Source organism: Taurulus bubalis (assembly GCF_910589615.1).
Source record: "Taurulus bubalis genome assembly, chromosome: 21".
NCBI classification, from domain to species: Eukaryota; Metazoa; Chordata; class Actinopteri; order Perciformes; family Cottidae; genus Taurulus; species Taurulus bubalis.
The window spans coordinates 2,425,870-2,451,132 of record NC_136609.1 but is presented as its reverse complement, the minus strand read 5'-3'; the positions used below and the strand labels follow the sequence as shown (position 1 = coordinate 2,451,132).

General features: G+C 45.0%; 1 protein-coding gene across 1 annotated transcript in view; it reads left to right on the top strand.

Moving 5' to 3' along the window:
* Positions 1–2,010: 2,010 nt before the first annotated feature.
* Positions 2,011–25,263, top strand: part of LOC306753071 (plakophilin-4-like) — a gene marked incomplete at both ends in the record, with an annotated part of 28,203 nt that continues 4,950 nt past the window's right edge. Inside the window, 11 exons of the mRNA XM_079236905.1 lie at positions 2,011–2,121; positions 8,762–8,874; positions 9,570–9,604; positions 10,099–10,206; positions 12,049–12,203; positions 13,928–14,372; positions 20,117–20,287; positions 20,946–21,147; positions 21,369–21,501; positions 22,252–22,465; positions 24,399–24,579. Of these exons, the coding sequence (XP_079093031.1) occupies positions 2,011–2,121; positions 8,762–8,874; positions 9,570–9,604; positions 10,099–10,206; positions 12,049–12,203; positions 13,928–14,372; positions 20,117–20,287; positions 20,946–21,147; positions 21,369–21,501; positions 22,252–22,465; positions 24,399–24,579 (1,868 nt within the window). The remainder of the gene's footprint in view (positions 2,122–8,761; positions 8,875–9,569; positions 9,605–10,098; positions 10,207–12,048; positions 12,204–13,927; positions 14,373–20,116; positions 20,288–20,945; positions 21,148–21,368; positions 21,502–22,251; positions 22,466–24,398; positions 24,580–25,263) is intronic.

Sequence of the window (25,263 nt, the reverse complement as noted above, 5' to 3'; positions counted from 1 at the left end):
CGGGAACTGTTAGTGGTTTAACTTTTGCAGAGTCCTCCCTGAAGTGTTGTCGCTTGTGTGTGTCGACCTCTTGCTTATTTTTTTTTATCGGCAAGTGGTTCATTTTTAAATGCAAATGTACCAGAAGAGACTGAATAAAGCAGCTTTTAAACAGAAGATCCCTCAAGTGTTTGAAGTGGGGAGAAATCCACCTCGATGTAAGACCCTGCTTTTACTTGATGACTGCACACAGACTCTCAATTATCATTTCAATAAATGGGCATGTGCATGTACTTGTGTCCTGTGTTTCTTTTACCAGATGTAACAATTCAGGAAGGAAGTTATACTCTAATATCATACCCACCTAATTTATTAGATTTTAGAGGTCAAATGTGAGACCTTTCAGTGTCTCACACTGATTAACTTGTGTTTATTGTGCTGTTTTATGGAGTGTATTGTCATGGTTACAGATGCTAATTAGCTTAGCAAACTGGTGCAATTACTTTTAACGGTGTGCTGTCCCTGCAGCAATTAAATGCAATTATCAAAAGCAATGCACTTTATCTAAATAGAAGCGTATATACACATAATGCAGCTCAAAGTGCTTTACAAACCAGAAGACTGCAGACAAAATCAAAGCATGTAAAAAAAATTGTGAGGATGCAAAATACAAAATGCATCATTGTTTTATTTTAAAGTTTTCATTTGAACTCATAGCACAAAATGTGCTCCCATGCATAATTTACTCTGACGTACTTCATGCACGTTTACTATTTAATTCCTATTTAATTCCCATAAGGACCAGTCGGGCCTACAGCAGTTGTGTGTAGAGGAGAGAAACACACGCGCGCGCACGCGCACAGTGCCCGCTGCAGGCTGCATCCCTTCCCTCTCTCTCTCTCTCCCGTGTTGCACAAAGCTGCCGCGCTGCATCTCACTCCTGCAGCCGCAACGGCGGCATCGGCTGCGGATCGATTTCCTGTATCGGAGAACCAATCCATAGCCGCATGGTGACGTCACGCCGCTGATCGCTAATAGTTGCTGGGCGTGTTGGTGGGCGGGTGACTGGGTGCCGCGCGCGGACGTCAGGGGCACAGACGGGCGCATTGGACCCTCACACCGGGAAAACGTGAGGAAAGAAGAAGAAGAAGCACTATATATATATATTACGCGAGGAAGCGCGTGGACGCGCACGGGACTGTTTAGCTGTTTTTGTTTTTGTTTATTTTGGTCGTGACGGCGCGTGGGATAAATGTAGTAGCTGTCACGCCGCCCGCGGGAGGAGGATGGACGCGTAACGGGACGGATCGAGCCAGCTGTGGCCTGCTGCTGCTGACGCCAACATCTGGCCGCTGACAGCCGCAGCCCGGCGCGTGCGAAACAGGCTCGGGCACGAGAGAGAGGCAGCTCTCCGGTGTCCGGTCTCCGGTGAGTCGGTGTGTGTGACCTCGTCCTTGGCCCACCGGATGATTGCTTGAGTGATTGATGCGCAAGTTTGACAGAGAGGCTGCGCGTAAGCATGTGATGTATGTATATCAAATAAATAAAAAAAGGCTCATGAGGATGAAGCCAGAAAAAAAAAAACGTGACATGCTGTTAAATGTGCAGCGTGCATGCTCACCTGCACATGCAATGCATCACCTTTGAAGGCTTTGAGAGGGAATATACGATAACATGCGTCACCGGAGACTCGTAATACTACAGGAGAATACAAATATGGGAAAGCATGATGATATTATTATGAATCCCTGCAGGAATTGATACTACTGTTTAATAAGCAACCACACTGAGTCTCCATTTGTACCAGAATGTCACCATGAATCCAGGATGAGTCCCAGGTGAAACACAGTGATCCCTGTAGACCTGCATGTTGACCCACTCGGTGGCCCCCGGGGGCCGCGGCGGTGATATTTCTGTTCCCTCCTTGTCCACGTCCTGACCGGCTTGTAGTCCCTTCTGCAGGGTCAGAGAGGGCGCCTCGGCAGCCAGCCGGCTCTGGACTACCGCGGGGAGTTGGAGGAGGAGGAGGAGATGGAGGAGGGGGACGGGCCCCTGGTGGTCAGAGAGGGGCCGAGCGGCCGCGGCCTCCAGCCGAACGCCGGCAACACCACCACCAACCTCCTGGCGTCTGTCAAAGAGCAGGTAGGAGGCAGACGACGCTGCAGTCACCTCTACTAACACTCTCCAGGAAGAAGTAGGAGGGGTGATGGCCCTCCGACTTCTTCCTGGAGCTCATATCAGGATCTTATCTTCTCCAGGATCTAACCCATGCTCTCTGTTTGCTTTTGGACCAACATTCTGCACACAAATACAGGAAAACGTGTGAAATAACTGCACATATTTAATAGTTATAGTATTTAAAATAGCAGCTGTTTGAATCTATAAATAGTCTACAGTCATGGACAGATTGTAAGACAACGGGCCCCTGAATACAGCCGTGTAAAAGGTCCCGAACCCGCCTACATAACAGCAGGAGCCAGACTGGAAGAGACACAAAACATGGCCACGTTGTTTGTGGTCATTTAGCGTTGCAGGCGGCGCGTTGCAGGCGGCGCGTTGCAGGCGGCGCGTTGCAGGCGGCGCGTTGCAGGCGTTACATTACACCGTAGAGCAATTTGGAGTTAAGTGTCTTGCTCAAGGACGCACGAGCTAGGACTAGCGGAGCTTGAACCAATAATCCTCTGATTGAAAGATGGGCATGCTAACCACTGAGCCACAGTCGCCCCTGCAGATGCTTTGCAGGCGCTTTTGTGTCTGACAGTTGTGTCTTTATTGCTTTATCGTGGTCTGTTTGTGGTAATTTTGCATCTCTTTGTGGTCCTTTTTCGTCTGTGGGGCTTTGCGTCTCACTATGGTTGTTCTGCGTCTCTTTTCGGTCGTTCTGCATCTCTTTGTGGTCCTCTTGCATCTGTTTATAGTCACTTCATACAGAGGCTCTGGTGCATGGACCGTGGGCCTGGACCCAGTCGGCCCTCTCAGTGATCCATCCGTGATGCCGCCCCTCTGGCCCCGCCCCTGCTCACAGGATAAATGAAGTCTGTGATTCACTCGAATTTACTCAGCAAATCCCGAGGATTATCTCCAGATGAGACTTCATTATAATGGGTCTCCATGATATGCCGAGCCTCCCGAATTTGTACCCCAAATTCTATTAAAACTCGGAATAATAACTTCCCAGGACTCCCGTAACTCTGCACCACAAAAAGGATGCAAAAAGTGTAAGAAAATATAAAAAAAATAATCATATTCCCTCTTAATATTCATCCTGTGAGAAAAGGCTTTCATACATTTTGCTTTCATGTTTTTTTTGTCACGTCGTCGTCGCTGTAACCTGCTCCACCAGGTGTCTCTTTAAATTATGTAAAATGTAATTAATGCCTCACTGACATATTCCGAGGGCTGAACGTCGATGCGAAGTGACAGTCAGATCTGTTCCTGCTGCCATAAACTTCCTGACGCCCTTTGATAAACATCAGATCCGTGTTACATATACAGAGACGGTTGCAGCCGCAGCCTCCGTCTGTCTCCTCTCTCCTCGCGCTGTTATTTTTATGCTGCTCTCCATCCCGTCAGCATGGGAGCCGGTCTGCTCTCCTGCTCTTCATCATGCCTGGACAGTGGCCATGTTCTCACCTCCGGCTGTGTGACTCTGAATGAGGCGCACTGCTATTTGAAGGCTTATGATGTCCAGGAAAAGAGAATCTGCTCTTACTTTTAATCTGCAATCTCTCTTTGGACCTCAGATTGCGCTTTAAGTCTCGACTGATGTGGAGTTTAGGCCGTTTGAGGCTGTTTGGCTTCCTTTATGTCGCTTTGGTCTTCGCTTGGCACCGCAGGAGCTGCTTCGTCACCCCTTGATCATCCGTAATGCCTCGAAAGCTCTGCCGGCTGCTGGAAACTCACTCATTTCCCACGCGAGGATCCTCGACTGCTGCTTCATCTCCCTGCACATGCATTGCCCTCGCAGTGATGGAGATGCACGTGTGGTGTTCTCTGACGCCTTGAAGACGAGTACATTCATGCAGAGTTAGCATCCACACTAGAAGGGCTGATTTCAGAAATCAGGAGGCGCCTGGTGATAACAACGTACAGCTTGATTGCAATTGTCTTTTACTTGCAAGACATTCGATGTTGCAAACTACTACAAGCAGAGAAAACATAATCAAGTAGCTTTACCTTTCTCCGGGTTAAAATGCAAGCGGCAGCTCAAGCGTCAAATCTTTCGCCTCACAGAAATGTCAAATTAGACATGCTAAATGGAGCGCATCACTTATGGCCTTCCATTGTGCCCCGACACTCTGCCACTCGGCTCTCATTCGGCCCATTAAAAGTGGGAGAGTGATAGACGCGAGCGGGGGAACTGCCAGAGCCGGAGAAATGCGGCGACTCGAAAACCGGAAAATCTACCCGGCGACGATTGTCTCGTGTCTCGTCTCGAGCAAAAACACTGCGAGATTGATGAGATGCAGAGACAACAGCTCGCAGCAAAGATGCTCCGAAAATGAAAGATGAGACGCTCCGTCGCTGCCATTTCCATCGGTCCGTGAAATCGAGAGTGAAACGCGTCCCCGATATCAGATCCAAAACCGTTTACGGAGCTGTCACAACACGCCTTACGTAAGAGTTGTTTGGGTTGACATTGAGAGTGACCTCCAGCTGCAGGTCGGCACACTCGCTGTACGGCGTCAATAAACAAGCTATAACGTGTTAGTTAGCGAGCTTCAGAGCTTGGAGGCAGATTTAGTCATCTTTGTGCTAAGCTAAGCTAACCAGCTGCATATTTAACGCCAATCGCCTGACAAAAAACACTTTTTTCAATAATTCTTTAAGCATGAATGGACAAATATTCTAGACAATATCAAATAAAGCTCTGGCGGTTTGAACAATACTCAGCTGCACAGCATGAACTTGCACTGGTGGCCCAAACAATTAACTACTACATCACTTAAAAAAAGTTAATATTTCATGAAATATATCGATCCTGTCTGCTTAAATGGGATCCGATACTGATCCCTCGTGTGTCCCGTGTCCGACAGCAGCAGACGGCAGGTGTAAGAGCCGGGTCCCTCTGAATGTGACGCATGGCGCTGCTGAAAAAGAACATGCATGCTCAGCGAAAAAAGCCTTCCAGAAGAGAGCAGGGGGAAAAGAAAAGCTCAATAAAACAACAACAACTGGGCCAAGTCAGCGCTCCCTACACTTGGATTGATTTGGGCTATTAGGGCCAGAAACACCACATGCGTCGCCCTCGTAAATTTACCGACCGTCGATGCGGATGATTGATGGAGCCGTGCGCCTCTGCAGGGCCGCATCCCAATCTGAGGGTTGAACCGTCTCTCTCGGTCCAGTGATGTCACCGCTGCTCGATACCCACGATGATGTCCGAGGCACAGAACTGCTGCCGTTTCCTGTCACATCTCCAATAAGCGAGAGAGCTCATGATGGTCATGATGCTGCTGACTCACGGATGCTCAAGGTTGCGCGTCACGCTAGCGACCTGCAGCAGAGTCGCTAGCGCTAGTCGTGGAAATCAAAGGGGAAGATCTCTGATAGTTTCATCGTTAACCCAGTTTACCTCCACCTGCCTCATCTACTTAGCGACGTCCACCGTCTCCCAGAATGCCTTTTGACAGCCCTCGGAGAAAGAGCTCAACTTGTTGCTTTTCCATCAAAAGTGGGCGTTTAGGGCGCATAAGGAGACACAGAGTGTTTTAATCCATCTACGGGTTACATGTGTAGGAGAAGAGAGCAAGAGATGGCAAAACAAAAGCAGGAAGCACGGCGCTCAGGTCTCTTGTGGGCGTAGTAACTGTAGCCGATGCTTTCTCTATATATGATTGTTGAAATAGAAAAACCTACATAATTACGTTTTCTGCTTTGTCAGACGTGTCTTTTTTGCACCATAGACATATATTCCCAAACTCCTTGCAGCAAAAATTGGCCTGGAAAAATGTTGAACAACAACGTCTTGGAGTGTGAATTCCCCCTACAATAAGATGGCGATTTAAAAGAGGAGAAATGTGTCGCGGCGGCAAGAACTAGGCCGAACATTTCACGGATATCACAGATGCAGCCTGGATAAACCAAACTGCCCGAGCTGCGATTGGACACGGCGGGGAGGAATGAGACGCAGAGGTCTGTGGTTTGGTGACGCTTGATAAGAAAGAGAGAGAAACACTGTGTGTGTCGGCATGGCGGCGTTTTTCCCAGACACCACGAGGTGACGGGCTCCGCTTTTGTCCCTCGAGGGTTGCCGTAAACGTGCCGGGGCTCGAAAACAAGGAGCGCTGTGTGCCGCCGTCCCGTCTCCGCAAAGCCCTGAGGAGATGTGAGGAGATGTCGGAGAGAGAGAGAGAGAGAGAAAGAGGCAGCGTCAGCAGTGAGGCTGTGACAGTCTGCAGCCCCATGGTGTGTGAATGGATCACTGTTTGTCCTTTAAAGTACTGGATGTGTCACACTGCATCAAATGCATCTCCAACCTCTTCTTTTTATTATATTTTAATGCAACTTATTATGTTCTCTCGTTACCAATAATTTTCCTTTTTTCTTTATAAACCCTTCAGGGTTTTTCCCCCTCACTACAATCAGTGATTTGAATCTTCCAATGTGTGATTGCATTTTATTGTTCTCCTGTTTTTCACGATTAATCCCCGTAAAAAGATATTCATTGATTAGTATTGACTCACCTTAACGCGTAAACGAGTAAACCAAACAATTTACACAGCTTGAGAAGCTCTGGACTCCAAAAAATGATCAAACAAAGTATTTTTCCACATTTGCACAATTAAATCAATTTTTTGACGATATTTTTCCGGAGCCGTCGCCTCAGAGCTGCATCGGCGCTAAAAGCCGACAAACGGCTCTCCAATTAACTTTGGAATAATCGCTGCAGAAAAATCAACACTCATTAACACTGCAAAATTAGCTGCGTGGAGCCAATTCCCCTCTCGGGGATCATTAAAGTTTCATGCAGCCTGAGCCACAGCAGTAATGTATAGACGGTCCCCAGGTTGTATGCGTTAGATTATGGCTGAAAAAATAGTTTATTTCTGTGAGTACATTTTGATTTCAGGCCGCTTTGATGGAATGGAAACGTTCTATATATTTTCACAGTGTAGGAAATAAGCAACCAGATGAAACCATGAACTAAACCACCGCACCAGCGCCGAGGCTGCGGGCGTCACATGACCGGAGCTTGACCCAAATACAAAAGAGCTTTTATCAGGAGACCCAAACAGATAAAAAGCGGCGAGTCCTTTGTAATTTTTAAAGGATTACCAATTGAAGGGCTTTCCACCCGACTGTACGAGGGATACATTTTAACGTTGCTGTACTTTTTATTCAGCAGTTGTGTGTGGCGTTCCTCAGGGATCTTCTTCAGGAACACTGTGGATGCTGGTCACAAATATTTCATTTCCCCCTTTTTTCGGTGCAGTGCACTCCATCCTCCCAGATGCATTTTGTTGTTGGGATGTTCTATCGCTTGCCGACAGCCTTTTTGATGCATGGTGCTGTCAGAATCCACCTTTCCTAGATGTCCATATCTCGCTCGTTGATGCAGGAATGTGCAATTGTCCTTGAGAGGAACCTTCGTGGAGCTGCATCCGGTCCTTTGTCTTCATGGGTGCAGGTTCCTCGGCGGGCATCGACCCCAGATCACCAAAATATCAGGGGGACTTTGAGTTTTCCACTCTGCAGGACGCCTCTACTGGTGCTTTCACTCCACTAAAGGATCTGAATACTCTTTTCCACCTCTGCTAAAACGCAAAGGCCCATTAGTTTAGCTCGGGTTCAGACTAAATGATCTGACTACAGGTGTGAAAGTGACCTTTAAGCTACAATCCATAGACGAGCCAGCAGACCGTGTCCCAGTAAACGCATCGACCTCATCGGACCTTCCACATCCCCTTTATTACGACACAACAGGCTTTTCCTGGGCAGCCGAGTGTTTTCCAGCCGGGTGGTTTTATATTCAGACGTTATTTGCAGACGGCTAATTCTCCAGCGGACCTCCATGATGACACCAGCTGTGGTTCCTGGAAGATTTATGAAGCAGCTGCGAAGGCTGCGTGTTACGCAACGGAATAAAAAATGAGGCGGTGCCAAAACTACCAGATACCCAGTCGGCAAACATCTGCTCCACTTGTATTCCCCTTGAGCAAGGCATCAGATCCCTCCCACATCTTGGGACTTGTGGTGTTCAAAAAATTTGCAAATTTCATGCATCGTTTGAGATGGATATGTACAAAATCTAATTATCTTCACTCAAGGCCGTAAAAGGTTTTGAGTGTATAGTTTTAAATTCCCAGGAAGGAATCTGGTTCATCGTGGAGGACTGAAGTCTTACATTTTTATTTTAACTGCCATAAAAAGTCCGGCAAACATTTAAGTTAGAAAACTTGGCAATATGTGGAGAGCATCTTTTTTTTAAATGTTTATTGGATTGTTTCTGCTCGGTGCAGTACTTATTTTAAATCAACGAGTAGAACCGGAGGTCACTCTCTGCTCGATCCTCTTTATTCTGAGCGGAAATGGTTAAAATGCGAGTTATTGAATTATCTGAACTGAAGGCCATTAAAAAGGTCCTGGGCATCGTTTTAGTGTTTTTAAATCTAGAATCCTCTCAGCGAGCTCACGGGCAGTATGAAATCCGTCAAGCCATCGGGGACGATGCAGAATGGGCTTAACGTGTAATTCTAACTGGCATCGAACAGCTCTTTAAAAAGGAGCTTTAAACTGCTGTCGAGTTGTAATAACCGCTGCCGTAAACGTCTTCCCGTAGGAGCTTCAGTTTGAGCGGCTGACTCGGGAGCTGGAGGAGGAGCGGCAGATCGTGGCGAGCCAGCTGGAGAGGTGCATGCTGGGAGCTGAGTCGCCAGCGGGAGACAGTAGCAGGTAAAGCGTGACGTTTACACATGTCGTGCATCGAACAACAAACGATGCAAAGAGAAGAGATTTGTTGTCGTCTTATTTATTGCAGCAATCAAAACTTCATAAAATCAGATCTCAGGCTGAAATTGACCCCTTTTGTCCTTTGAGCACTTATTCACAATGTAATCATCTGAAAAAAGGCATCATGGTGATAGTTGTCTTGAAGGAATGATGCTCAGCCAGGCGACAGGCGCATTGTGCTGTCACAACGTGCTCACATCACTCTGGAGAGGGACTTCAATGTTGACCCTCTGAAGACGCTCAGACGTTTAGTAACCAGTGTCGCAATAACCTTTGATTTTGGTCGCAATCTTGCAGATGCCAGTATTTATCTTGCTCCTGCTCCCAGCTGCAGGCGGTAGTCTCAGCCCGTAACGGGGCATGGCTGTGTGTAATGTCTGGTGATCCCCAGCTGGGGTCAACTGACTCATTTGTTGGCAATTCGGCAAGTAAATGGAAATTTATCATTGAAACACTGACGGATTTTGCTCTCTGAGGAAATGGTTTTGAGGAAAAAGTTTCCTTGGATATATATATCTTTATATATATGTCTTTCTTCTTCCTGGACTGATTGAATATAAATTGTTCGTCCATGACTCTGATTTGATTTACGTCTCTGTGCTTTCTCCTCTCTTTACTCCTCTTCTCTTCTGCTGAAGCTCATCCGAGAAGTCGTTTCAATGGAGGTCTGCAGGTACAGAGTTCTCACTTTTTAACCTTTTTTAAGGTTTTATTTTTGTGTGACCGCTGCAGATTTAGAACCCACAAGGAATGATGTAAAGTGTTACTATCTCATACTGCAAACAAAAGGTCCCGACAGCTTGAAATCAGATCAAATCTAATCACTCGGGCTCGTAAAGAAAGCCGTTTTCCAGATGTAGAAAGACGATTCAGCCTCCAAAGGGGCTGGAAATTGCCAGAATGCAGCGCCGGCCGGTGAAGCAAAACAAAACAATGTTTCCTCCAGAATATATGGGCTTTGAAATGGAGCCATTAACTATTCTGTCACAGATCCCTCCACTCAGTTCCCTGTGTCATTCCTCACTGTCGGCTTTCCATTAAAACAAAAGCACAGCTATGAACCGCTGCGTGTTTTGGTGTGAAAGAATCGATGCATTTAATATCTTTTGTTAAGAAGATTCCGTCTGCAGAGGTAACAAACGTTGTGTGACTCGCTGCCCCCTGCAGGCGGGGAGTCGCAGGGCGGCGTGCTGCAGGCGTCCGGGCGGCACCTGGAGGCGGAGGAGGGACTCTTCATGCCCGAAGCGGACCGCGCCTCCCTGCATGACAGTGAGGGTCTGTTTTTGTGAAGCTCACGAAAGCATCTTGTCAATCTTTCTTCCTCGACGTCTGGTCGACGCCCACGTCAACACACTTTGTCGTTTTTTATGATGCAAAGCAGGAGAAATCTGTACCTCTGCGACAAATCCCACAGATCCCACTTGTAATTAACGCTCCAGTCGGAGGCTGATGTGCTTGTTTCTCTTGGCGGTTACTCTGATTTATGTTGAGCTATGAATATAAGTGAAGGTGTGGTGGCATGTTCAAATAAAAGCATCTATTCAGATCAGTTTAAATCACCCCAAAAACATGAAGTCTGTCTCCACTCCGCCGTGTGAATTCTCTACTTTAAAAAAAAAAAAAAAATACTTAACTTCACTGAATCAAAGCTAACCTTCTCACAGACACTCTTAACATGTAGAGCTATGTTACGTATTACATTCAAATATAGCAAATATAGTTACGATAAGAAAACACAACCTTCACCGTAAAAGTTGGGTTACAAGCCGCTCCTACCTCCGGTCAGTGTCCCCGCTGTAGCAAGCTAGGAGCAGCGCAAGCTAGGAGCAGCGCAAGCTAGGAGCAGCGCAAGCTAGGAGCAGCGCAAGCTAGCGCTGCTGCTAGCTAGCGCTGCTGCTAGCTAGCGCTGCTGCTAGCTAGCGCTGCTGCTGCTACCGGCCGCTGCTGCTGCTACTGCCCGCGTCCCCTCTGCCCAAATCGGGTGTCGAGCCTGGTCCCGCTACCTTCGGTGGTATTCGGGGAGCTAGCGGAAGTTAGCGGGGAAGTAGCGGCGCGCTAGCAGGAGCCCCAGCTGGCTACAGCGGGGAGCTAACGGGGACACTGACCGAAGGTAGTAACGGCTCGTAACCCAACTTTTACGATAATTATAATTTTTTGCAAAATATATATATTTTTTCCTTTTCTGTTCAGAAACCAATATACCAGAAACACATATATGAAGTCATTATCTATGTTCCCAAGGGTTTTCTGTATGTTGTACCTTTTTAAATTATTCAAATATGCCTTTTGGTTGAGGAGATAATCTGAATTTAGTACGGGTATATTAACCATTTGGATTTTCGGAAAACAGGGCTTGATGCCATAAGGTTAAGAGTCCTGTCGGAACATTCTCAGGTATATATATATATATATATATTTATATATATATATATATATATATATATATATATATATATAAACACCTGGGAACTCTGAAGCACAACCACAGCCTAGACATTAGGCATCTTCACTGGAGCGGACGACACCTCGGTCCATCATTCCTCCTCCCAGCTTGTGTTAAACCGCCACAGATGCAGCCGGTTTATCCGTTTAAAAATAAGGAAATAAACTGTCAAAGACTTTGCATCTGAAAAAAAAGGCCTGCAGCAAACCCTGAGAGTTCTTTACGAAAGATCGTTCAACCGCCCTCTTATTACAATAAATTACAATATCATCAGCAAACATTTAAATTCTGAGTAGCTGTTTGAAATGTTAAAAAACACATTTGCCTTTTGGTCTTTAAAAAAAATTAAAAAATCCATACAGTTGGACTGGTCTGATTTAAAAATATCCTTCTTCCTTACAGGAGAAAGTAGGCCAGCAATATTGAATTCATGTGCTTATTGTTCCAGCAGCAGCATAAAGGCTTAATGCCGATACTAATTTGCATGCATTCATATGCAGAAGGCCTTTTAACAAGTTCAAAGCCAGTGAGATAAATGCAAATCATTAAACCGCTGGTGTGAAAGCGTCGGTGCCGGCTGGGTTTGATCACCTCAAACCCTGATTTGTTTCCTCCTCCTCTTCCCTAACCCTCCTTCAGTGTTTCCTCACCTCCTCTCCTCTCGTTCCCTTCAGGCTCGGGAGGCCACTCGGCCCACATGACCTCGTACTCGGACAGCGGCTACCAGGACAGCAGCGTCAGCTACTACAGCAACCAGAACGTCGTGCGCTCGGAGCCCCGGGCCTCCATATCCAGAAGCCCGAGAGCGGAGGGTCAAGCCTCCGGGCAGGTGGGAGCTTTTTTTTTTTCTGGCTTTAAAAGCTGAATTCCAAAGATTGTTCTTGATTATTCTTCTTTAGTCTCTTTGAACTGAATGAATGGATGAATTCACGAGAAGCTCCAGCACGGACACTTTATTGAACCTTGTGTCGAGATTTCTGTCGACTTCTCACATGTTTCACACTGGTTTTTGCTTGTTTTCCTGCTGTGAATAATCCTCTCCATCCCCAGAGTAATGCCAGCTCAATAATGATGAAGACCTTCAGCTAAACCCTTCAAATCAACTCAAATTCTACCTTTAAAAATGGTCTCCAACTGAATCATAACACCCTTTCATTGTGGCTAATGGTGAGCTGCTCTCTGCATGACAGCAGAAGGAGGAATGACAGATAATAGTGAGTTTGAATTTTCCTCCTGATTTATTCCACACCCAGCAGCCTCTCTGGATGGGCTTACATGTCTCGGCTCTTAATTTCCCTCCGAGGCGTCGGAGGCTGATGGATTAAGGCGGCGCAGATCGGCATCCAGTTGGCTGAGTCTGTAATTGAGGGACATTTTACATTTTGGTAATAAGGAAGATAAAAAAAAGTAAATGTTTGCCACCATAAATATGAAAAGTTCTGTCAAATCTTCCCAGAAATGTGATTTATTTACGACTCAGCCGACACACTAAGTTTATTCACGTTCTCTTATGATATTGACGCCCTTCATCAGACGTTACTGGTAACTGACACCTTTATTGACGGTGTGTATGAGTCCAATTATACACTAAAAGTCCTCATAATTACAAGAAAAGTCATCATAATTACAATAAAGGTCCTCATAATTACGAAAAGTCATCATAAAATTACAAGGAAAGTCCTCATAATAAAAATAATTCATAATTACAGGAAGATATCTTGTAATTATGACAAAAGAGAATAGGTGTAAATATCTGCAGATTATTCTGTTTATTCTTTAGTTAAGATCTATAAATGTTGTTTATTTACGACTCCACCGACACACTGAGTTTATTCACGTTCTCTTATGATTTTGACGCTCTTCATCAGACGTGTAACTGACGCCTTTATTGACGGTGTGCACGAGTCCAATTATTCAGAAAACCCGAGATGTTGAAGTGATTTAATTGTCAGATGTTGTACGTGACATTTTGGGTTGTTTTGGGCCTGGAGAGAACACGAATGCCCAGAACCAAGTCAAACTTCATTAAAAATGAGTACAATGTCAATAAATGTCTTTGATAACGACATTGGAGGGTCCTCAATAAATCTGTAAAACAAATCATGAATATGCAGGATGCAAAAATAAAGACGTTTGTCAATGCAGATGCTTTAATATCTTTATATATATATATATATATATATATATATATATATATATATATATATATATATATATATTAAAATATGTCTTTTCTGGTAAAATATATATATATATATATATATATATATATATATATATATATATATAAGAACCTTTTTTATCAATTAATTGTTCTTATTTTTCTAGAGGAGGATATTTTCTATGTTAAATGATACCTCTGTGCAGGTTTTAAATTCCTTTAGCTTCCTTTTAACATTGATCTTGTTTCATGTGTAGTGTCATAACAGAAAGCGTTTCCCTTGACGCTAAATGCACTCGTGTATGATTTATTGATTTTTACTCGACGATAACGACCTGTAGAAGTGAATAAAAACGGATGCCTCAATATGAACGGTCTAATTCTTCTCCCAGGTGTCTGGCAGGGTGCTGCGGCGGATGTCCTCCCTCCCGTCCCGGAGCCAGTCACCCGGGGGCGGCGCCGTCTCGCCCTCCCGCATCTCCCTGCGGACGTCCCAGGGCAGCACTTACGATTCTCCCATCCTGTCGGAGCCCAAGCCTCTGGCCGCCGTGTTCCCCGGCGCCGCCATGCCGCTGTCCTGCCCTTCGCCGCCCTCCCCGGCCGACGGCCCGCTGGGCGGCGTGATGCTGGGAGGCGGCGTCGGCGGGCGTCTGGGCTCCACGCTGTCCCTGGTGGAGGGCCGGTGCATGACAGGGTCGCCGCTGCGCTCGGGGATGACGGCGGTGCCGCAGCACTACGGGTCCACGCTGCCCCGGCAGAGCCAGCCGCTGGCCTACGGGACCGACCCATACGGGCTGTACCAGAGGAGCGCGCTGCCCCGACCCGACAGCCTCATAGGTCGGTCCGCATCACCTGCATCACACCATATGTTAGGCGCTGAAGTCTATGAGCTGAGTTATGATGCTTCACACCAAACGCGGCACAATTTATTTGCACGACCAGATTACATGCAAAGTCAATGCAAAGTCAATGCAAAGTCAATGCAAAGGCGCGAAATTTCCACCAGGCGGCGCAATAGATGCGTTTGACGCGGGGCGAACAAAGCGAAGGACGAGGCACGAATTCGCGTGAGTTGGCGAAAAAATCGCGTGAGTCATAGTTGCGTCAGCCAATCAGCGTTGAGGAGCTCCGCCCGTCACCACCGCCGTCTCCCCGTTTCTGAATGAAACTGCTGCTGCTCCGCCTGAACCAGCGCTGACAGCGGCTTCATTGAGACGCTGTTGTGGGACTACGGATAATAGTATGAACCCAGACACCATGGAGTTTGATGTTCCGACATATGTGGAGTTTACACAACAAGTATAAAGCAGAACTGGTGGTTATTTCCATGGTGGAAGAAGGAAATGGTATCCATTTTACGGAGATAAGCCAGACGCTGTTCCTGGAGGAGTCGGTGAAATTCACCGAGCTGTGTGCGGCTACGGATGATGTCATGAACCCAAACACGAGGGCGCTTTATGTTCCGACATGTTTGGGACTTCCTCAACAAGTATAAAGCAGAACTAGTGGTTATTTATTCCATGGTCGATAGCGGAAATGAAAGTTATCGCGACGGCGATAAGCCACACCCCCTTTCTCATGGAGCGATTTTGCGTTTGGTGTGAACGCCCTCTTTTCACTCGCGCTAATAAACTAAAGCGGTAAACGCGCCGCGTCACATTTGTTGTGAATGCAATATTATAGCCTCCAATGAATGTTTGAGGCCTAAACAATTAAAAGTAATCCTATTTCACGCAACGCAAAGATTAAAAACAGTTAAAATTTGTGGGGAAACTTTATTTTTTTCGTCTCATGACCACACAGATGCGTCTCGTGACCCACTGAAGGGGTGCCGACCCTCAGGTTGGGAGTGACCACAGTTTATATCAAGAAGATCCGTTTATACATCTCATTTAATACGACGATAATTCATGATTATGTGAGGATAAAACTGAATCCTCATTGGACCCAATAAGCCGTCTCGACGATATCTTTTTAAAGACTTAAATCATGAATCCTTCTTTATTTCGGTTCAGTTATTGTTCCCTGCAGCCAGTCATTAAATTCAATGACATAGTAAAGCATTAAACACCCATGAGAGAATATTCGTGCATTAATATCGAGGTTCTTGTGCGTGTGAGCGAAGCTCTGGGATCTTCACATCCTTTGTCCTTGACTGTTTTTGCTTTTTATCTCTGGCTTTGCTGTTATGTTCCTCTCGGACCAATCAGAGCGCGTCTAGTGAAAGGTTCAGGCTTTTCTTGTCGTCCTCTATTCAGTCTTTTCTTTGAATCCGCTGGTGAGAGAGGTCAGTCTGCGCTCTGGAGGGTTCGGTCGAATGCAACCAGGTCAAACATCTGTGCCGGGAAGAAACTCAAGTTGAAGTTTCCTTTTTTTCAGAAAAATCACTTTGCTGCAGAGTTAGTTTTTTATTCAACTTGTGAATAAAAAGCAGTGCACGCTCCTCAGCCTCGACACATCGCTCCTGTTTAATAACCTTTCCTTTGTCTGGGGGAAGTTGACTTGATCTAGTATGTTCGCACACAAAAGTTCCTTCCTGTATCTCTGAGAAGCAGCGAGAGCCGTTAAATAAAGCCGCGTGATGAACAAAATAACTTTCAGGCGAACTGCAAGCAAAGCAGCGGATTTTATCTCCAACCAGGCTTAGAGCTCATTTCATGCCCGTTTCTACTCAAATTATCTTTCGGCACTGGCAGATAATGCTGCTGGGTTTGATAACATTTCATGTGATGCATGCCAGTATGAAGAATAAGGAATGTAATCTTTGAGGAGGGCGGATTTCCCTTTTTACCTGGTAGATGTTTTGAAGTAATCTTGCAGGATTGATCTGCAGCAGGTTGAAGGAAACAATGCAGCGGGTCACATGTTCGTATCTATTGTCTTCCTATCAGGAGGCAGCAGGTGGTCGCAGTTTCCTCTGGAATCATAAACCGTCTAATAGTTGTAATAAATGCATGCACAAGCTAAATCACAGATGTACATAATCACAATATTATATATGAATACTACAAAGGATAGATATTAACGTGGGCAGTTCATGTTTCTAAAAGTCTTGTAGTACTGTGACTTTCTGATAATTCTTCTAAAATACCTCATAATAATTAGAAGAAAAGTCCTCATAATTACAAAAAAAGACCTCATAATTAAAACACCTTATTACTACAATAATAATCCTCATAATTACAATAAAAGTCCTCATAATTACAATAAGACCTCAGGATTATTACTGGAAGATATCTTGTAATTATGACAAAAGAGAATAGGTGTACATATCTGCAGATTATTCTGTTTCGTCTTTAGTTAAGATAATGTGGTTGTTATTGTAACGAAAGTAATGTTTATGACATTTATTATTATTTAGAGCAGTTTCTTAAGACTTTTTCCAGTAGTTTATTCTCACACAGCAGTTACGATGATGAACTGACTACGCACAATGATTTTACAGTATAAAGATGATGATGATGATGATGATGATGATGAGAATGACTTTCTCTTGGCGGCTGAGCTGAGATGAGGGATTATTTCTGTGTTCATTAAGTCTGGCTGCTCAGACGCCTTTTTGATGAGCAAACCTGTAGCTTTGAACCAGATGCATTAATAAAATAAAGAAAAAGACGTGACCTTCTGCAAAATGAGATGAAAAGTCTATCGCAGCTCCTCCCCTCTCATAACTGGCCTTTGACAACTTTCTCCGCACACGTTGCTGTGCAGCAGCTGCAGGATTCACTGCGTTAGCTGCGCTGCCGATGCTGCACACATGTATTCCTCTGTCCTGTCACTCCACTAAGCCCCGCCCCCTGACCCATATAGGGGTGTTTCCATCAGCTGATGCACCGGGAGGCTTTATTCTGCTGCGATCACTTTCCTATGATGCTCGCCGACTTTTGTGTCACGCTGTTGTGTTTGTGCATGTGTTGGAAAGGAATGGTGTGTGTGTGTGTGTGTGTGTGTGTGTGTGTGTGTGTGAGAGGCCGAGTCAGTGAACTAAATAAAATGATTCTCTAGCTGGGTGATTTTCATCCTGCAGTGCTGCTAAGTGGCCTAATACGTCGCCTAAGTCCTTATTCCCAGTTATCCTGCAGATCTGACGTAATCCCAGATTACAGGGCGAGATGAGCAATAGATGGATACACAAGATTAGGCTGTTACTGATCAGCAGCACTCGTAGTTTAGGTAGTGAAACCTGGGGAGCAGCCAAGCGGAAGCTGCCAGATTATCCTTTTGTTGTTGTTAAAAATGTGCAACTTCACAGTGGAAAGTAGGGAAGACATATTGTGGAATGATATCCATCATATGTGGAGGTTTTGCAGACGCACAACATCAACAGTGAGAATGCAAACTTCACCAAAACAACCTCAATGTTGACAGTTTAATGGTATGAATTTGCAACTTGTAGAGTCATAACTACAATAACGGTCCTCATAATTACAAGAAAATACCTCATAATTACATTAAGACCTCATAATTATGTGAAGATCTCATGATTACATTTCAACTGTAATTATGAGAAAATAATTCATAATTACAGGAAGATATCTTGTAATTATGACAAAATAGAATAGGTGTAAATATCTGCAGATTCTTTAGTTAAGATCTATAAATGTGGTTGTTATTGTAACCAAAGTAATGTTTGTGACATTTCTTATTATTTAGTTTTTCATATTTCATATTGAATAACATCCAGTTTAAGAATCTTCTGGTAAACTTGAGGTCACGGTTTCTGTTGCCGTCTTTCGCTCCTTCAGAAAGAGAAATAAACTCACAATAAACTGCCACAATAAATGCACCTTTTTTTTAAATGCATTTCCCACTTTCCCACTCTTTCCTCGCGATAAGAGGCCGTCTTATGTAAAGAGCAGAAGCAAACAGCTGCTTCATCACCCGCTCAAAGTGCAAAGTGTGTGCTTCTTCTTCTTCTCCTCGTTAGACTGATGCCCTAAAGCCGCGTTATAATTGGAGCGCTCTCTGAACTGAGCTGCGCTCTGATTGGAGGAGGAGGACGCCTCTGCTCTGTGACTCGCTGTGTGACGCCTGCAGCCGACTGATGAGGCTGTGTGTCGTTGTAACCGGCGGTTGGGGCGAGTCGTTATGAAATTATGGGATGGTTTTGATGGCCTCACCTGCAGATGACTCGTATGAGATGAAATGATTTATGTATGAGCGCCTTGACGGACGGCTTCATTACGCAGCTTCTGTTTCATTCTGCAGACTTTTAGATGGAACATGAAACTCTTTTATTTTTTACTCTTCTTCTTCCCTAGTTCTTCTTCCTTTTCATCTTCCCTCCTCTTTCCTCTTCCTCTTCCTCCTCTCTTCATCCCTCCTTCTTCTTCTTCCTCCTCCTCTCTTCTTTTCCCCTCCTCCTTCTTCTTCCTCCTCCTCCTCTCTTCTTCTTGCCTCCTCTCTTCTTCTTCTTCCCTCCTAATTCCTCTTCCTCCTCCACCCCCTCCTCTCTTCTTCTTCTTCATCTCTTCTTTCTCCTCTTCCTCCTCCTCTCTTCTTCTTCTTCCCTAGTTCTTCTTCCTCTTCCTCCTCTCTTCTTCCCTCCTTCTTCCTCTTCCTCCTCCTCCTGTCTTCTTCTTCCCTCCTCTCCTCTTCTTCTTCTTCTTCTTCTTCTTCTTCTTCTTCCCTCCTCCTTCTTCTTCCTCTTCCTCCTCCTCTCTTCTTTCCGCTCCTCCTTCTTCTTCCTCTTCTTCTTCCCTCCTCCTTCTTCTTCTTCCTCCTCTCTTCTTCTTCTTCCCTCCTCCTTCTTCTTCCTCTTCCTCCTCCTCCTCTCTTCTTCTTCCCTCCTCCTTCTTCTTTTTCTTCTTCTTCCTCTTCTTCTTCTTCCCCCCTCCTCCTTCTTCCTCTTCTTCTTCCCTCCTCCTTCTTCTTCCTCCTCCTCCTCTCTTCTTCTTTTTCTTCCTCTTCCTCCTCTCTTCTTCTTCCCTCCTCCTCCTTCTTACTCTCCTTCTTCTTCCTCTTCTTCTTCCCTCCTCCTTCTTCTTCTTCTTCCTCCTCTCTTCTTCTTCTTCCCTCCTCCTTCTTCTTTTTCTTCTTCTTCCTCTTCTTCTTCTTCCCCCCTCCTCCTTCTTCCTCTTCTTCTTCCCTCCTCCTTCTTCTTCCTCCTCCTCCTCTCTTCTTCTTTTTCTTCCTCTTCCTCCTCTCTTCTTCTTCTTCCCTCCTCCTTCTTCTTACTCTTCCTCCTCCTCCTCTCTTCTTCTTCTTCTTCTTCCTCTTCCTCCTCTCTTCTTCTTCCCTCCTCCTTCTTCTTACTCTTCCTCCTCCTCCTCTCTTCTTCCCTCCTCCTTCTTCTTCCCCTTCTTCTTCTTCTTTCCCTTCTTCTTCTTCTTCTTCTTCTTCTTCTTCTTCTTCTTCTTCTTCTTCTTCTTGCTTTCTACTTGCTTGGAAAAAGCCTTGTTTTATTCTTTTAATTAACAATATTATCACAATATTGGCACAATGACCACAAAGTATCTACAAAACATCTAATTAAAACAAAATCGCCTTCCTGGAAATGTCAGAAAAGCCAGTTTCATAATAATAGTTTTTATAAAATGTGTAAATAAAATAAACTCATGTTTTTGCCCGTGCCCCTGCAGGGCTTCACAGCTCGTACGCCGGCCACTCGGCGCCGATGGACCCGGAGCTGAGGGCGGCGTTGTCCCCCGACTGCCACATGACGCCCGTCTTCGACGAGCGCTCCTTCCACAGCCCGCTGTACCACAGCCCCACCCACGACCCGCAGGGCTCCCTCTACAGGACCAACCCCGGTACTGCAGCGCGGCGCTGATAAACTGATCGTTCTGCTTATTAGACCCTTTTTTTAAACTGCTGCAAACTGATCATATTTAAATATTGTCATGTGAACTTGTCAGGCTGCAAAGAAAGTACCAAAAATCTGGAATATTAAAATAGCAGTACTCGACTGAAAAAATCTTTCGAAACATTGCAAAGAACTCGGATTAAATTCCTCAAACGACCTCTTTGTTCACGCCAGCGGCCCCCTCAGGGGCCCGACCCCCTGGTTGAGCAGCCGGACTCCGTTTCAAGATTATCTCTCTAAAAATCTGCGGAGGAAATCGTGGTTTACAGGCCCGGGAACTGTTGTTGTGATCGCTCCCCGAGGTCAGAACTTAATTAGGCTGAAACCTTTCATGTACTCGGCTGCTTCCTAATTGAAGCCTTCGCAGAATGATTTAAAGCTGAAAGCTCTGCGGAGTTTGACGGTGGAGCATCTGAGGAGCCATTTTAGTTTCGTTTAGATTTAAACAGTTTGGGTTTGTGAGTTAAACCCCGTTTTCAAGCTCTTATGTAACGATAATATTTCCTCTTTTCCGTGGCCTTGGCTGTATTTCTGCTACAAACGGCCTTCAATCTTCCAAATCTCAATTTACCTGTGTCTCCTGCCTCCTCACTTCCTTCCCTCAGGTATGGGGACCCTCCCTCGGGCCTCCAGCCAATGCGGCACGCTGCCGTACCAAAGAAGCAGCTACGGGCTGAGCACCGCGGCGCTGTACGTCGACGCCTACCGGGTCTCCGGCGAGCCCGTCTTCTCCCACCGGCACTCCGGACTGGTGGATCGGGTCGCCACGCGCACGCCGTCCATCGAGAGCATCCACAAAGACCCCAGGTGCTCACGGTCACACGTATGCAGCACGCATGTGCCGGGAGCTAGATACATGTTGCATATTCACCTTATTCAGTCACGCCTGCAAGTATCACAAGAAACAACGATTTTTCGCTTATTCATCGACCTCATTTACATCGTAACTTTTCTCAATTTCAATCTTTTTTTGGTTCTTTATAAATGAAGTGTAAAGTGAATGAACCCGGCTCTCTGTCTCCCCTCAGGGAGTTCGCGTGGCGTGACCCCGAGCTGCAGGAGGTCATCCACATGCTGCAGCATCACTTCCCCTCGGTCCAGGCCAACGCCGCTGCCTACCTGCAGCACCTGTGTTACGGAGACAACCGGGTCAAGGTGGAGGTGAGGAGGCCGGAGGTTTCAAATGACCTCCCAGTGTTTCTGGTTCACGACGCCTCAGATTTCCCTTCCCCCGTCTCTTAAGAGTTTATTCTCAGCTCGCAGGGTTTGAAATTTGACTTTTTTTTGCTGCCAAAGCGCCATCTGCTCCAACGAAACTTTAGGTAACGCCGGTGCCAAATGCTCTCCTCCTCCGCGCTCCGCTTCCCGTGCAATAAATAACTCGCTTCACGCCAGAGCCACTTTAGAGCCGTTTTTGGTTTGTTTGGTGACGAGCTTTTAATTAGCCTTTCGGAGCGGCCTGGAAACGCGCCGGCTCGTTTTATTGTGCGTGCCAGAAACAAATGTTTCCGGTGCCGGTTTGAACACGGAATCAGAGGGAAGCGGGGACCGTCTGCTGCTCTCCGGAGACGGGTTTATTTCTAGATGACACGGGGAAGTTTAGAACATGCAACAGTGATGCTGCAGCCAACGTATTACAGAGGAGCAGTGCTAAGTGGAATGAGTGCAGGGTTTTTCCTTTTAAAAGTGATTTGTGTTGGTTTAATTCCTACTTCTACAAGCATTATCAATATACTTTAAACAGGGTTCTTACGCTCATGAGAAACCTGGAAAAGTCATGAAAAGTTATGTAAATCCATTGGCCAGAATGTGTTTGAACCCTGCTTAAAGATAATTAGACATATTTTCTATGTATTGGATATTTAGCTCTGTGTAGCTCATCCATCGCTGTGATTGGTCGCTGGTCTGCAGGTGTGTCACCTGGGAGGGATCCAGCACCTGGTGGACCTGCTGGATCACAAGCTGACGGAGGTCCAGAAGAGCGCCTGCGGGGCCCTGAGGAACCTGGTCTACGGCAAGGCCACCGACAACAACAAGGTGGCGCTGAGGAACTGCGGCGGCGTGCCGGCTCTGCTGCGCCTCCTCCGGAAAACCACCGACAACGAAGTCCGGGAGCTGGTCACCGGTACGCCGTCGGTTTAGTTTAGAGGAACTCTGTGAGGAACGGTTGAGGAATTGTTTGCATCCTGGTTTGCTTTCTAGCAATCTTCTTCTTCTTCTTCTTCTTCTTCTTCTTCTTCTTCTTCTTCTTCTTCTTCTTCTTCTGTTGATGCAACGCTACGAAAGAGTACGAAACAAACCAAATGAGGAAAAAACTAAAATACAAGAAATACAATTAAATGGGAGATTGTTATATTAACTAGGACATTTTATTTTAATCATGGGAAGATATATATTTATTTATATATTTATATATACATGTATTGATATATGTCTATTTATATAAATTTATATTTAAATTTGCTTATTTATATATATATTTATTTTAATATATTTATTTATTTATATATGTATTCATATATATTTATTCTTTACCAGATTGATTTATGATTTAAAAAAACATTATATATATCTTTTAGAACATTTATAACATATATTATATATATATTTATTTATATATATATATATATATATATATATACGTGTGTGTATATATATATGTATTTATTTATATACATATATTTATTTATTTATATCATTCCATGATTAAAAAAACCTGTTTTATTATATATATATATATATATATATATATATATATATATATATATATATATATATATATATATATATATATATACACACATAACAAGAATAAGAAAAAATATTTTTTTTATATAAATTGATATATATATATATATATATACCATTTGCTATATTTATTTATTTATTTTTTAACTGTTAACTAAACATATTTCTACCAAGGCTGCACAGCCGAGAAAGTTGCATCAAAATATAAAATTATAGAACATGTTGGATCATTTTCTTTCAAGTTGCATGATAAAACAGCAGAAGTGTCTCTTCGTTCATCACCAAAACCTCCCACCAAAAAATTAAATAAAATCCGACTAACAATCACAGACTAAATAATCTCCTTGAAAAATCCAGCCGGTCATCTGCAGCAGCATCACGATGACTAAAACACTCCAGTCAGATCCCGCTGTGATGGCGTGGGCGCTCGCTGGCTGAGCGTCGGTCTGTGTCGCCGCCCGACTGGCTGGCAGTGTATTAATGTGTGTGTGTGTGTGTGTGTGTGAGTGTGTGTGTGTGTGTGTATTAATCTGTGTGTCGGCTGTTCTGTGGGAGGTGAGAGCGGCTTAAACACTCAGAGCTCAGTGTTGACGGAGCAGATCTCGGCACAGTCCTCGGGACAGATGCTAAGATAATGTGCTTTGGAAACAGGATGCCGCTGACGGCTCTGCAGCACACACACACACACACACACACACACACACACACACACACACACACACACACACACACACACACACACACACACACACACTGTTTAATACCAGAGGAGCTGGAGAAGAGAAGCTGTGAGACGCCTCACAGACACAGAGGAGTCTTCATCTCGAGGTGAAGCTCTAGGAACAGGCAGGTTCTCAGCTATTAAAGTCGTACTTTAGTTGGACCCAAATATCTGCAATCCCTCGTCACTGCAGGCGTCCCGTACCTATTGCACCTCTCTCTTACACCAACACTTTGTGGTTTAAACTCATGACATCATTGCATTTGGACAGAGATCTTGCAGCTTGCAGGAGAGAGCGAGGCTCTTACGTTAAAAACGTGCCAGTTTACGGTGAAATTAAAATGTTTTTTCTCTCTTTTGAGTTTTAATTTGCCCTCATTGTCAAACGTTTATGACCTTTTCTGTTATTGTACCTGTGCAAACTTTATTAATATACCTTGTTTTAACACAGAAGTGATTTACAGAGAGGATGAAGTGATAAAGAGGCAGAACATAACATCTAAAATCAAGATGTTTGTTTTAATATAATTTCTCTGGTGCTATCCTGCACAACGTTAACCGTTGTTTGTTGGCGCGTCGCCCCCTACAGGCGTCCTGTGGAACCTCTCCTCGTGCGACGCGGTGAAGATGACCATCATCCGGGACGCCCTCTCCACGCTGACCAACACGGTGGTCATCCCCCACTCGGGCTGGAGCGTCTCGCACCGCGACGAGCACAAGGTCAAGTTCCAGTCCTCCATGCTGCTGCGCAACACCACCGGCTGCCTGAGGTGAGGCGTTACAACTCAAGCACCTTCGGGTGGGCGCGCCCCAAGAGAAGAGTCCCGGATTGGATGAGTTATAATAAAACGGATTTAATAAAAAGGCGATGCACGAGCTTCAGCGTCCACAGACCACTTAGAGCCTTCACTCTCTCTGCATCCGCTAATGCCTATCTCTCATTGGTTAGTTTCACAGCATGCAATTGGCTAAAAGTTCCACAGGGGCGGAGTCATCCTCTGGCTGTGTCGCACTCTAAAGTTTCCCTGTTTCCAGTTCTCAACGTCCTCACTCCGCCCTCCTGTGTAGCTAACAAAATAGTCCCCTTAAAGGAAAAGTTATACAGTCCTTAGCGGCATCCATCTTGTAAAATGATAAAAACACTAACACTAACAGTGACTAATACACATTTCATAAGGCTTATAAGGATTAACATCCCTTATTAATTATTATATCCTTCTTAAGCATTGTCATTTAGACATAGACATTCTTTATTTACAAGTGTGAGTCATAATAAACTATTACAGCTCTGCAGGAGCGAATCAAACGCACCCGCCGCTGAATGTGTAACAGATTTATTGTTTTGTTTGTTCCTCTTGTCGCTCGAGTCCTACGATGATGAAACGGAATCTTAATCATCATCTTTGTTGACGATGTTTGTCCCCATTCATCACCAGCTGTTCTACGTTTATGAA